We start from the raw sequence: 13,291 nt of genomic DNA on the forward strand, positions 1-13,291 counted from the left end.
AAAAAACAAGGAAATAATTTGCTTTAAGGACCTTTGAAATAACTGAAATCATTTGGCGAAGTGATATGGACATGTAATGCGGTCAAGACCTGCCTGGAACTACTTTTGCAGTGTGTTTACCTGAAAATAATTGCACACCTTAGAATCTTCGTCAACCAATCAAAGTCAAGCATTCATCAGCTCATTAGATGAGAACTGTTCTAAGACTGTCAGATAGAGACACAAAAAGTGCAGATTGGTGGGTCCCTAGGAGGACCAGGATTGAACACCCCTGTTCTAAACCAGCATTTCCCAACCGGAGAGCAGGGGTTTCGTGTAAAAACACCATCAAACATTTTTACATTTCTAAAATGTATAAAAAAAAGAAAAGAAAAAGTAAAAAAAAAGAAAAAAGAAGGTGTATCAATCTCGGATGTCTCTAATAACAAATTACGCACACAAATTTATAATAAAAGTGCAAATCGTACGTTTTCCATGTCCGGTTATGTCCGTGCTGTCAACGGTAACGCATGCGATTCATGTTTTTCAGTTCAACGCGTTATTAACGCAATTCACGCAGCATCCGTTTTTTCTGTCATCCTTTGGCTGGCGTTACATTATATGATCACGTTCTTCTTCATGCAAATGCTTTTAAACCATGCAAGCGTGAAAAGACAAGTGAATGTCCTTCCACACACAGGGCGCACAGATAGACGCGCGCCAGAATCGAGTTCTCTTTCGCGCCTTTGAACGAATAATAACACACAATTATGCCAAAATGTCCGTTTTGTTGAGTATCCTCATAAGAACAGTCTTAAATGAGTTAAAGTCCTAAAGGAACGTAAAGAGTTGTGAGAAAATGGGACGCGTGCTCCACGTGTGCAGCCGTGACAGCAGAATCAAAGAAACACATGCAGGTAACAGAGAAAATCACTCACTACTCTTGACTAAAGAACGCTTGTAGCTTTAAGGATTCATCTATATTTCATTTATAATTTATGCAGTGAAGACTGTAAAGTATTTGATAACTGTATTAAATTTCTGTGTATCACTCTAAAAAGAGATGTGTTAAAAATTACACATGTTGTGTCAGTTTTAACATGTAGTGAGTGTGCTCAGGGACAACACATGTTGTGTCAAATTTAACACAATAAATGTGTAAGTCATTTTAACACACAAATTGTGTCATTTTAAAAAATAAAGCGAAAGGGTCAGATGCAAAAATATTAACCGTTTAATCAATAGTCGAGTACAGAATGCATGTGCACACAAAGTACAACAATGTTTCAAGCTCAATGAATGGACAGACTCACTGTACTGGACATTATTCAGTTATTCACGCTTCAACCCCTAATTGATAATGCTGCTTTTGACAAAAGTTCATGAAGAGATAACAGTTAACCGAGTTTGCACTTTGAATTTAATTAAAATGTAGCAACTGACAAAATATTGTATATAAATAACTTGTATTTACACTGGCCTGTTTGTTTGAGAACATAGCAAACACTGCATACCATTCACAGTGATGGTGAGTGTCGGCACGCTCTTATAAAATGATGAGTTGAAAACAACACAACCTGTAAAAAGAGCTGTTAAAAATGACATGTTGTGTAGATTTTAACACATGTAGTGTGTGTGCTCAGGGACAACATGTTGTGTAGATTTTAACACATGTAGTGTGTGTGCTCAGGGACAACATGTTGTGTAGATTTTAACACATGTAGTGTGTGTGCTCAGGGACAACATGTTGTGTAGATTTTAACACATTTACATTTACATTTAGTCATTTAGCAGACGCCTTTCTCCAAAGCGACTTACAAATTAGGACAAAATTCAGCGAGTCATCATAAAGAGGCAAAAGCAACAACAACGCAAGAAGTGCTCAAAGTACGAAGTTCAGGTATTATTCAGAGTAGCATAAGCCTGATAAGTGATGTTACAAAGGGAAAGGAAAACACTTTTTTTTTTTTTTTTTTTTTTTCTATAAGGTTAAGTGCTCACGGAAGAGATGGGTTTTCAGCTGTCTTTTGAATGTTGTCAGGGATTCTGCATTCCGGATGAGGGTGGGGAGAGCGTTCCACCAGCATGGAACTGTGAATGAGAATGTTCTGGAAAGTGATTTTGTGGCTTTCTGTGATGGAACCACGAGACGTCGCTCGTTGACCGATCGTAGGTGTCTGGTAGGGATGTAGACTCGTAGGAGTGAGTGAAAGTAGGAGGGAGCTGAGCCTGTGATAGTTCTGTAAGCAAGCGTCAGTGCCTTGAACTTGATGCGAGCAGCTAGAGGTAGCCAGTGCAGAGAGATGAACAGAGGAGTGACGTGGGCCCTCTTGGGCTCGTTGAAGACAAGACGAGCTGCAGCATTCTGGATCATCTGTAGGGGTTTAGTTGCACATGCTGGAAGTCCAGCCAGAAGAGCATTGCAGTAGTCAAGCCTAGAGATGACCAGGGCCTGGACGATGAGTTGTGTTGCATGCTCAGTTAGGAAAGGCCTGATTTTCCTGATGTTGTGCAGTGCAAACCTGCATGATCGAGCTGTCTTTGAAATGTGATCTGTGAAGGTCAGCTGGTCATCAAACGTTACTCCAAGATTTCTGACCGATCTTGATGGGGTGATTAATGATGACTCTAGCTGGATGGTGAAGTCGTGCTGTAGAGACGGATTGGCAGGGAGGACGAGAAGCTCAGTCTTTGCCACATAATTTATTTAACACATGTAGTGTGTGTGCTCAGGGACAACACATGTTGTGTAGATTTTAACACATAGTGTGTGTGCTCAGGGACAACACATGTTGTGTCAAATTTAACACACAACCTGTGTCGATTCTTAACACATCTCTGTGTTTATAAGGACTACACATTTTGTATTACCTTTAACACAACTAATGTGTTATTCCTCTTACACAGAAGTGTGTTGAAACCTTTTACACACTAATGTGTTATAGTTACACAACATGTGTCAGATATGTGTCACATGTGACTGTAGTCGGTGTGTATTTGCCAGAGTTACTTCCTGTGTTTTTACAACTGAGTGTTTGGATGAAAACTGAAACGTATTGTTAACTTGTGTTTATGGAGTCCAGTGAGGTTTAATAAAGAGTTTGTTTGAACATTTGGATGTTTTAGACATCATGAATCTACATAAACAAGCTCTTATTGAGAATTAACTGAGTTTTAGATGTTGATGTTTCATTGAATGTTTTATTTGAAGTCACCAGAATCATGATTAATGGCTCCTTTATTTGAGCTCTTGACCCTTTACTCTTCTTTTATTTTTTCTCTGGCTGCTTTAACTGTATTTTAATAAAATACATTTGTTATGGTGAGAGAAAATATGATCAGATGTTTCTTGATGATGTCATAATCAGCAAGTACTAATCTGATCAAGTTTATGAGTATATGGATAGTGCGCATTTAATTTATTTATGTGCTGTTAGTTATAACAATCTTGTGACACTACATCATGCTATCCAGCAGTGCAGGATAAAAAAATTAAAAAATTTAATCTGCAGCAAAAACTAGTCAAACACAGACCTGAAGAATCAGCGTATGACTCTCAACAATGGTGACAAACGAAAAGCTTCATGCCGCAATGCATGCTGGGAGTCATGGATGAGATTTGTACTATGGTGGCACCCAGCATGCATTGCGGCATGAAGCTTTTTCTTTGTCACCATTGTTGAGATTCATGTGCTGATTCTTGATGTCTGTTTGATACCATAGTAAAGTACGGTGACCGGGAGGGGACATGTTTGGTTCACTTATTTTTGTCGTGGCCACAACATATAAACTCGTGGGAACGTGATATTAAGTCGTGGGAACGTCATATTAAGCCGTGGGAACGTGATTATAAGTCGTGGCCACGAGATCATTTTGTTGAGGTAACGATATCATTATGTCGTGGCCACGCGATGCAAAGTCGTAGCCTCGAGATCATATGTTGAGGGAACGATATATTTTACTCGTGGCCACGACTTCATATTTTGAGAGAACGACATCTATTTGTCGTGGCCACGAGTTATGTTGAGGGAGCCACAGCGGCCAATACTGTAACCGTACCATAGCATAGACTGGGCTACAGCAGAGATGGAGATGACAGAAGAAATAACATTTTACTTTATATCTTTATATGACATTCCTTATTTAGTGCGGTCTTTAGCATTAAGACATGGGTACGTTGTAAGTGAAAGACACCTGAAGCGCATTCTTAAATTGAATGGGCTTTTTTGTCGCACGTTTGCACTGGCATGAAGTTGGTTTGACGTTGGACGTTCGATATTCGCATATTTAGGGACCGTCTCAAAATTACATGCGACATTGGCATAAACGTTTCTAACTTCAATAGCATTTGAAGACAATGACTTACAGTCATAAAACCAACTGTACATTGTTCATCTAGGTGTCAGGTATGATGCACACCTTTTAGATGTTTGATATTTATGACAATAAATTGTTAAATCATATGTAAATATTGCTATGTATTGCACTACTGTATGGGATCATATACAGAATGACAATATTTAAAGCTCAATAGCATTTGAAGACAATGAGTTACAGTCATAAAACCAAATGTACATTGTTCATCTAGGTGTCAGGTATGTGACAGTAGTGAAATACATAGCAATATTTGCATATGATTAGGGTTGGGTATTGGTTGGGTCAGAGAATGTCTAATATGGCGAGAAGTTTCACTCTCACTACACTTCCGGCTTCTGAACTGGTTGCAGTTCCACTCTGATTCCATATGAGGGCGCTCACAGGACGAGTGCAGAATGAATGGAGGTCAATGGCGGTATACCCCTCAAAATCCACTTTTCTCAGGATATAATTTTTTGTCTAGTAATTTGAATGTTGTATTCGAAAGGAGATGCAAAGAAATTACACATTGCTGGGTGTTAGATTTTTTAGAGTCACTTATTTGATTTAAAAAAGTCTTTCAAAATGTCAATGACGTCAGAATGCTGACGTCATTAGCAGAATGCTAGCGTGTTATGGGCAACAACAACTCAACCTGTAAGAAATCAAAACGACATAAGTACTCGTTCATTCAACTTTCGACCTAAAACCCATGTTGAACTTGCAAAATCTACAATCACATCTGAGATTTCTCAACGGCAATCGGGTGAAAGAGACAAATTTAGCCGTCTAGCCCCATTGACTCCCATTCATTTTGCACTCATGGCGAGCGCCCCCAGTGGAACTCTGGTGGTACTACAACCAAAATTCTGTACAATAGGGCTTAATAGGGAGTGGACAGGCTCTCCGTAGACGGGCTCTGGTTGGGTTTTATCCGATACCAGTACCAACTCGGTATTTTTCAAACGGTTCCGGTGCTTAAACGGTTCTTAAACCGGTACTTATGAAAACGAAACCGCACACTGTGTGTTTTCTGAAAAAGATTTTCTGATTTCTGATTAAATTAAAAATTGTGCCGTTTAAAAGGCTACTGATGTAGCCGAAAACACTTAAGTTAAGATAAAAATTTTGTCTTCTCATATTATTTATATATATTATATATATATATATTATATTACATATTATATATTATAGACTTTTACAAAACAGAGAAATATCTGACACTGAGCAGAAATATTTAACACACATAGTATAGCCTCATATAAATATACTTGATATACTTCATACTTGATATGCAAGATTTGCAGTTGGCATTAAAATACTAGACTTACCCGAAGAGGAACACTGCAGCTGAACTTGAACAGTCAAGAGTGTCAGAGGTTTTGGGTTCTAATCCACATTCGTAGTTTTTTTTTTTTTTTTTTGCCGATTATGCTCATCAGTGGTTGTATATCAAGCAGGGACACTTTGTGTGCATTATATTTTGTGATTTCACCAGAACGAATAGATATGAGGCGCCGTCTAGTAGGGGTGGGGGAAAAAATCGATTCTTCGATGCATCGCGATGCGGACATGGACGATTCTGAATCGATTCACAAATGTCCAAAAATCGATTTTCAAAAAAAAAAAAATATATATATATTTTCTAATAACGTAATATTGACGGAACGCAAAAGGCGGAACTATAAGCGGACGTGCAGTGCGCGGACAGTCTGTGGCGTGCACATAACAGTGACGCGCACATAACAGAGTCGCGCACATACATAACATGATGGCTGAGCGCCAAATTCGAACGGCACCTTCTTCGTTAAAAGCTAACGTATGTAAAATTGGCAATTTCATTGTTACCTATTTAGTATTTTTGTATGAGAGCTACTTTCTGTATTGTTTAGTTTTCACATCAGTACACTGTGTAAACCGATCTGTTATACGTACGTTATACTGCAATATGTGCAATTTCAGTCACAAAAAGTTACATTTTGACTGCTCTCTGCAGATGTTCATTCACTTTTTTTGTATAAGCTGTTTTTGATTGTAGTATACAGCAAACATTTCAAGTCATAACTCTTTATTATTTAGTTGTGTATAAGAGTGGCTTTGTATGTTACTAATTGAAGCTACAGTAAGTTGTTCAAAAATGTTCATTTTGTCTTCTTAATGATTAAATTGGACAATTTTCTTCTAGAAAGACAAGGTGTTCAGGTGGAGAAAAAACTTTTTCTTTACCTCGACATGTTTCGACTGCAACCTGCAGTCTTCTTCCACCTGAACACCTTGTCTTTCTAGAAGAAAATTGTCCAATTTCTACAGTATGTTGGTTCTGATCTACTTCCTAAAGGAAATAAGCCTTTCATTTATTTGTTATTGTTTAGTTCAACTTGATGAGTCGCAACACAATGTGATGTATTCATTTCTGTGTTCTACAGAACATAAGCTACATACAAATAATTCTGAAGTTATAACTACACGACACAGAAAGTGCTTTGAGTTGTTGTTACTCAATAAAAGAGTTAAGTAATTCAGCAGCTGACTTTTTTTAATACTGCAATCACTTTGTAGTGTATTTTCGTTTACTGTTGTGAAATGGAAAATCAATAATCGCTAATCGAGAATCGTTAATAATCGAAAATCGACTGTAATCGAATCGGGACTTCAATAATCGTAATCGAATCGAATCGGGAAATCAGACAGATTAACCACCCCTACCGTCTAGGGCTTAAATCGAACTTCATTCACGCACACATAAATCGCTTGAATACACATACTAAGTAGTCACACATACATGTATACTGCTGAATGCTCCAACTTTATGAAATGCATAACATCACATCTAAAGTTGCTCACGCACACACGCAAACTCTACACACACGAGACGTGCGGAACTCTCCGCGCACATACTCATCTGAGACGCGAGCACACACACACACAAACTCTCCGCGCACATACTCATCTGAGACGCGAGCGCACACACACACACACAAACTCGCGCACATACTCATCATAAATAGATCGATCTCTGCAACATATTGAAGCGCGCGTCCGAGTGAAGAAAGTGCGGTGTGCGCGAGCCACAAGAGAAAACACAGTATCCGCGCCACTGATCGCAGCGGCAACGAGCACTTTAATCACTTGATTTAAAAAACACAGTTCAGCGCTAGATCGCCTCTTATTTAACAAACGAACTAAATGAATGCTCTGCTGGTTAACTGGAGATGCTTTGTTATTGGATCATTCGCGGCACGCGAGATGTTTTAGGGGGCGGTGAAAAAAGTCAGGCACCGAAAGTTTCGTTCTTATTCGGTCTCGATAGTACCGTTTACGTCGGAACCGGTTCCCTATTGGAACCGGGTTTCGGTACCCAACCCTACATATGATTTAACAGTTTATTGTCATAAATATAAAAAATATTAAAGGTGTGCATCATACATGAGACCTGGGTGAACAATGTACAGTTGGTTTTATGACTGTAAGTCATTGTCTTCAAATGCTATTGAAGTTAGAAACGTTTATGCCAATGTCGCATGTAATTTTGAGACGGTCCCTAAATATGCGAATATCGAACGTCCAACGTCAAACCAACTTCATGCCAGTGCAAACGTGCGACAAAAAAGCCCATTCAATTTAAGAATGCGCTTCAGGTGTCTTTCACTTATAACGTACCCATGTCTTGATGCCAAAGACCGCACTTTATCTTTATATGACATTCCTAATTTAAAGTAAAATGTTATTTCTTCTGTCATCTCCATCTCTGCTGTAGCCCAGTCTATGCTATGGTACGGTTACAGTATTGGCCGCTGTGGCTCCCTCAACATAACTCGTGGCCACGACAAATAGATGTCGTTCTCTCAAAATATGAAGTCGTGGCCACGAGAAAAATATATCGTTCCCTCAACATATGATCTCGAGGCTACGACTTTGCATCGCGTGGCCACGACATAATGATATCGTTACCTCAACAAAATGATCTCGTGGCCACGACTTATAATCACGTTCCCACGGCTTAATATGACGTTCCCACGCAGAGCCGATCCTGACCTCCCTGGGGCCCTAAGCAAAATTCTGTTTAGGGGCCCTCATACCTGACCCGTGAGCCATGAACTATTTGCCATTGCCACACAGTCACACCTGACACCCCAGTGTTCCCACTACAATCCCTCCTTTAACTAGTTCTAGTGAAAATGTAATTCCTGATATCAGAAGACATTGTTACTAGTAAAAAGTTCATTCTTAATATCAAGAATTCCCATTTTAAATAGTACAAATTGAATTATTGATATCAAAAATGCATATCCTGTGAATGAATAAAAGCTAAAATGGCGCCATAGCATGTCACTGTGTTTTTAAATGATAAAAGTCATTCTTGATACTCTTGATTCTTGATGGTTATTATTTACTGAGGGATGTGCATCCATATTGACCAGAATCTCCAGCCAATCAACATTTTAAATTCAATGGAGCCTATCAATAGTCAATGTCAATACATTGCTTTCCATAATGCATTAGTGCAGAGTTGTAACTAGACCTTGACTTAGCAACTAGATAATTATCGTCTTGTTTTAAAACTATAATGAGGAGTGCCATCACGCCCATATTGTACTGGTCCCAACTCACAACAGATGTTTCTGCTGGAAAGTGCGCGTTTCATTTCATGCACGTGCATATTATCGCATGTTAACGCTCGACGCGGTTATCTTTTCCGAGCTGCAGTTTATAAACAAACACCGTTGTCCTTTGTCGTTTATTAAACATAATAAATCAACTCACATCAACTTAAAGTCCCTGTAAAGGCAATTCTACAAAAAAATTCTAAACACATTATAAGTGCTAGAAATGTATTGCTAAAACATATTACAAAGACTGGGAACTGTGAAGTACTAAATTGTGGAGTAAAACAGTTTTTCACCATTGCTGTGAGCCGGATTTTTTGGGCGGGGCTAAAACGGGGGATTGATGACGCACTGCGACCCCCTGAGCTTGATTGGGCCGCTACTTGATGACGCACGGAGTCACTAAGCCTATCGCCGCTCAATCGCGAGTTACTATAGACAGCCTACAGTTTGCTAGCTACTATGCCCACGGCTCTATGCCTTCGTCATGTAAATGCGTATTTCCTGGATGCAATCACTTAGAAAATAGATCGGTGTCCTTATTTAAATTTCCGAAAAATGATCATATCAAGAAGAGGTGGATTAATCTTGTGAAGAGCTAACGTTACCTTGATGGAGAGCTGATGATCACCACCACACCCGCCTCTGTAGAGATAAGGATAGTTTACTTTCGTCGGAGACAACTGGAATTCACTGATAATCCGCTGTTACTGGTGAATGGGGCCGAACCGACTATCTCCCGCTGTCCGCCTCGGCCTGCAGACACACCCAGCGTTTGAGAGCTGAGACTACTGCTAATTTTTTCGAGATTTGGATAGCTTATTTTATTTACTTGGCGGCTTTTTTAATCATTCAAATTGGGCTGGGTGGCTAATAACACATTTTTCGGTGGTATGACAAACTCAGAACACATACTTAATTTTGACTTTACAGGGACTTTAACTTTAGCCTACTGTTCTTTGCTGACATCAAACTTTGAGAGGAGAGCACACAAGTCTACCTGATAACTGTTGCCGCAATTAACTCTCATGGTGTTTTTTTCTCTCTCTTTTCGTGACCAGAAAGATAGTTCCGCTTCATTTTCTCATCGATATTGTAAACATCGATTGACGCACTTTGACACGAGGGGAGGCGGGGCCTTGAGTAATTTGCGGGGCCCTACGCACCTTGCGTAGTGTGCGTATAGGGCTGATCGGCTCTGTTCCCACGACTTAATATCACGTTCCCACGAGTTTATATGTTGTGGCCACGACAAAAATAAGTGAACCGAACATGTCCCCTCCCGGTCACCATAGTAAGGTTCTGTACGAACTGTGTATTAGGGCTGGGCGATAAAACGGAATCGGTATTTATCGACGGTACACCAGTGTCGGTAACGATATAAAAAATTTTCGATATAGCGCTCAATATTTTCATTCAAATGCACGCGCGACCACCATAACGTCGCCCGACATCAAATGGCAAGCAGAATGAAAGCGGAACGAAACTGCGTTATTATTTTGTGCTCCACGGACCGTTTATCAGTTTGGACCATCAATGTCAGTGCAGCGCGAGCCGATCTTGATCAAGCGACACTGTTACTTACACAGCTCTAAGAGATCCAGTAAAGAAACCATTTGAATTCGCCACTGAAGTAATAACATCAGCGTGAGATCGAGTGAGAAACATTCAAATTTCTCCGTTATTAACAAATCAAACTGCGCTGACGTGGAAACCAGGAGAAACATTGTGCCTTGAATAACGTTAGTTATATTTAAGTCCATAGATCAGCAACATTCATTGTATATAGATTTAATGTACTGTAGTAACACTCACAGTAACCATGTTTGGCAGGAATAGTAAAATGCTTTCAAGTACGTCACACATCTTTTTCCAGCACTTCAAAACTCAAATATTATCATATTTAAATGTTATTTTCAATTTGATGACCAAAACACATTTGTTCATCCTTCAAATATATTACCCCCATTTATAAAAGTAAACGTTTCAAGATGTAGGGAAAACTCAGACTTATTGAAAAATAACTTTTCTTTTTAATAATATATTTTTTTTTAAATCAAGGAAATTTCTTTGGCATTTCTTTCTTTTTGCTGTATCTCAAAATGTACCTAACCGTGACACCACTGTGTCGTAAGGAACCGTGAATTTTGTGAACCGTTACACCCCTACTTATTACAGATGTTGATCTACCTCAAAGTTTGCCTTGATTCTTCTACGTTTACACTTTTACATTGCACTTTACACACATTTTATTACATTTTAAGTTCAAGAGTTTCTTTAACACTTACTTTTTTTATCTTAATATAAGACATGAAGAAGATATATTTTTTTACATTTTATTTTTGACTGCTAAAACTAAAATAATTAGTTGTTTGCCTTAAAGGGTTAGTTCACCCAAAAATGAAAATTCTGTCAGTAATTACTCACCCTCATGTTGTTCCAATCATGTAAGACTTTCGTTCATCTTCGGATCACAAATTAAGATATTTTTGATTAAATCTGAGAGCTATCTCACTCCTCCATAGGCTTCCAGAGGGACCGAAACTCGCCGGCCCAGAAAGTCAGTGAAGAAAATGTTGAAATAGTCCAAGTGACTACAGTGGCTCTACATTAAGTTTATCATGCGACGACAATACTTTTTGTGCGAAAAAACAACAAAAATAACGACTTTATTCAACTATTAGTGTTCTTCAATGTGGGCCTCTGACGAGAGTTCACGGGAGCGCCACGACGCATGCGCGAGAACTGAGATTACGGCGTTCTTCTTCTACTACTACTTGTTACTGGCTGCTCACTCCTTAGGAGTATTATCGCCATCTACTGTACAAGATGACGTCCCGACATTGCCGGGAGCGCAAAACGGTCTGTTTACAAGCAGCTGAAGACGCGCGCTGTATGTAAAACTGTATTCGTAAATATGTCCGCAGATTTCGATGTAGATGAAGATTTGATTTTTTTTTTAAACCCCTGAGGTCGGAGGTATCGCCGGCGATACCAGCTCGCTTTTTTTTAATCAGTGTAAAAGAAACTCATAAATACTCAGTTGACTTTGATTTTCCATAGGAGTTTCATACATCAATCGATTCTGTTAAATGTGTATTATTTTTGTGTATACTCACAATAAAAACAAAGTGTTGTGCTTTTTGCCAAATAAAGAAAAATAAACACGAAGCGAGTTCTGCCTTCTCTCTGCCAGTGAAGTCCATTCTGAAACGCGTCCGAAAATGAACAATAACTGAGCGAATACTCAGTCAAACAGGCATACAGACACACAGGCATGAAGCTTGAATTCTCTTCTTTTAAATGAAGTAATTTATATAAAAAACAAATATTCTCATCTTGTGAAATCTGTATTAACCCTTTCATGCATGAATTATGATATCCTCAGTCAGGATTTTTTTCCTATGTGTTTTTATTGCTCTTAGGGCATGAAAAACAAGAATTGATTTTTATTTTATTTTTTTACAAATTTTTCAAAGAGATCTTCAGATGTCCACTTGAGTGGACAGCATGCGTTTGGTTTAAAATTAAGATATACTAGATTTAATATAAGACAATAATCAAACACATAAAGTATGTGAATTTAACGAACTAATCAATGCAATTATATCAAATCATGTGAAAACTATAAAATATATACAAAAAATCTAAATGCAAAATATTGCAAAGGCTTCATACAGCTTCATACAAGTTGCACTTCGCGTATCTTTGATATCAGAACATGAGGACGTGATTCCATCAGAATTTTCTACAGCCTGTCAAGGTACAACTGTGGAAACCACTCAGATGCTCCCTCCAGTGCACCAGAGTATGGAGATTTACCCTTATTAGCTGATAATTCTGATTATGTTCAAGATGGACATGCACATTTCTATCATAGCCCTCCTCTGAGAAAACCTAGCGATACGTTTTTTTAATCTCATCTGAAATGATCAGTGTTGAGGGTAACGCACTACAACTAACATGCATAACGCATTCAGATTACTTTTTTGATGTTACAAGTAAAGTAATGTGTTACAAGTAACATGCATTACCTAATCAGATTACTTTTTGATCTAACAGGTAATTAACTACAAGTAATGTGCATTACCTAATCAGATTACTTTTTGATGTAACAAGTAAAGAAACGCATTACAAGTAACATGCATTACGTAATCAGATTACTTTGTGATGTTATGAGTAAAGAAACGCATTACAATAACGCATATTACATAATCAGATTACTTTTTGATGTTATGAGTAAGGAAACGCATTACAAGTAACATGCATTACGTAATCAGATTACTTTTTGATGTTATGAGTAAAGAAACACATTACAAGTAACATGCATTACGTAATCAGATTAATTT

General features: G+C 38.4%; 1 protein-coding gene across 1 annotated transcript in view; it reads right to left on the reverse strand.

Annotated features, from left to right (window-relative positions):
* Positions 1-1,747: 1,747 nt before the first annotated feature.
* Positions 1,748-13,291, reverse strand: part of LOC309480245 (uncharacterized protein) — a gene marked incomplete at its 5' end in the record, with an annotated part of 28,061 nt that continues 16,517 nt past the window's right edge. The window contains one exon of the mRNA XM_082144657.1: positions 1,748-2,629. Within this exon, the coding sequence (XP_082000783.1) occupies positions 2,553-2,629 (77 nt within the window). The 3' untranslated portion in view covers positions 1,748-2,552. The remainder of the gene's footprint in view (positions 2,630-13,291) is intronic.

Source organism: Leuciscus leuciscus (assembly GCF_965113295.1).
Source record: "Leuciscus leuciscus genome assembly, chromosome: 18".
NCBI lineage: Eukaryota > Metazoa > Chordata > Actinopteri > Cypriniformes > Leuciscidae > Leuciscus > Leuciscus leuciscus.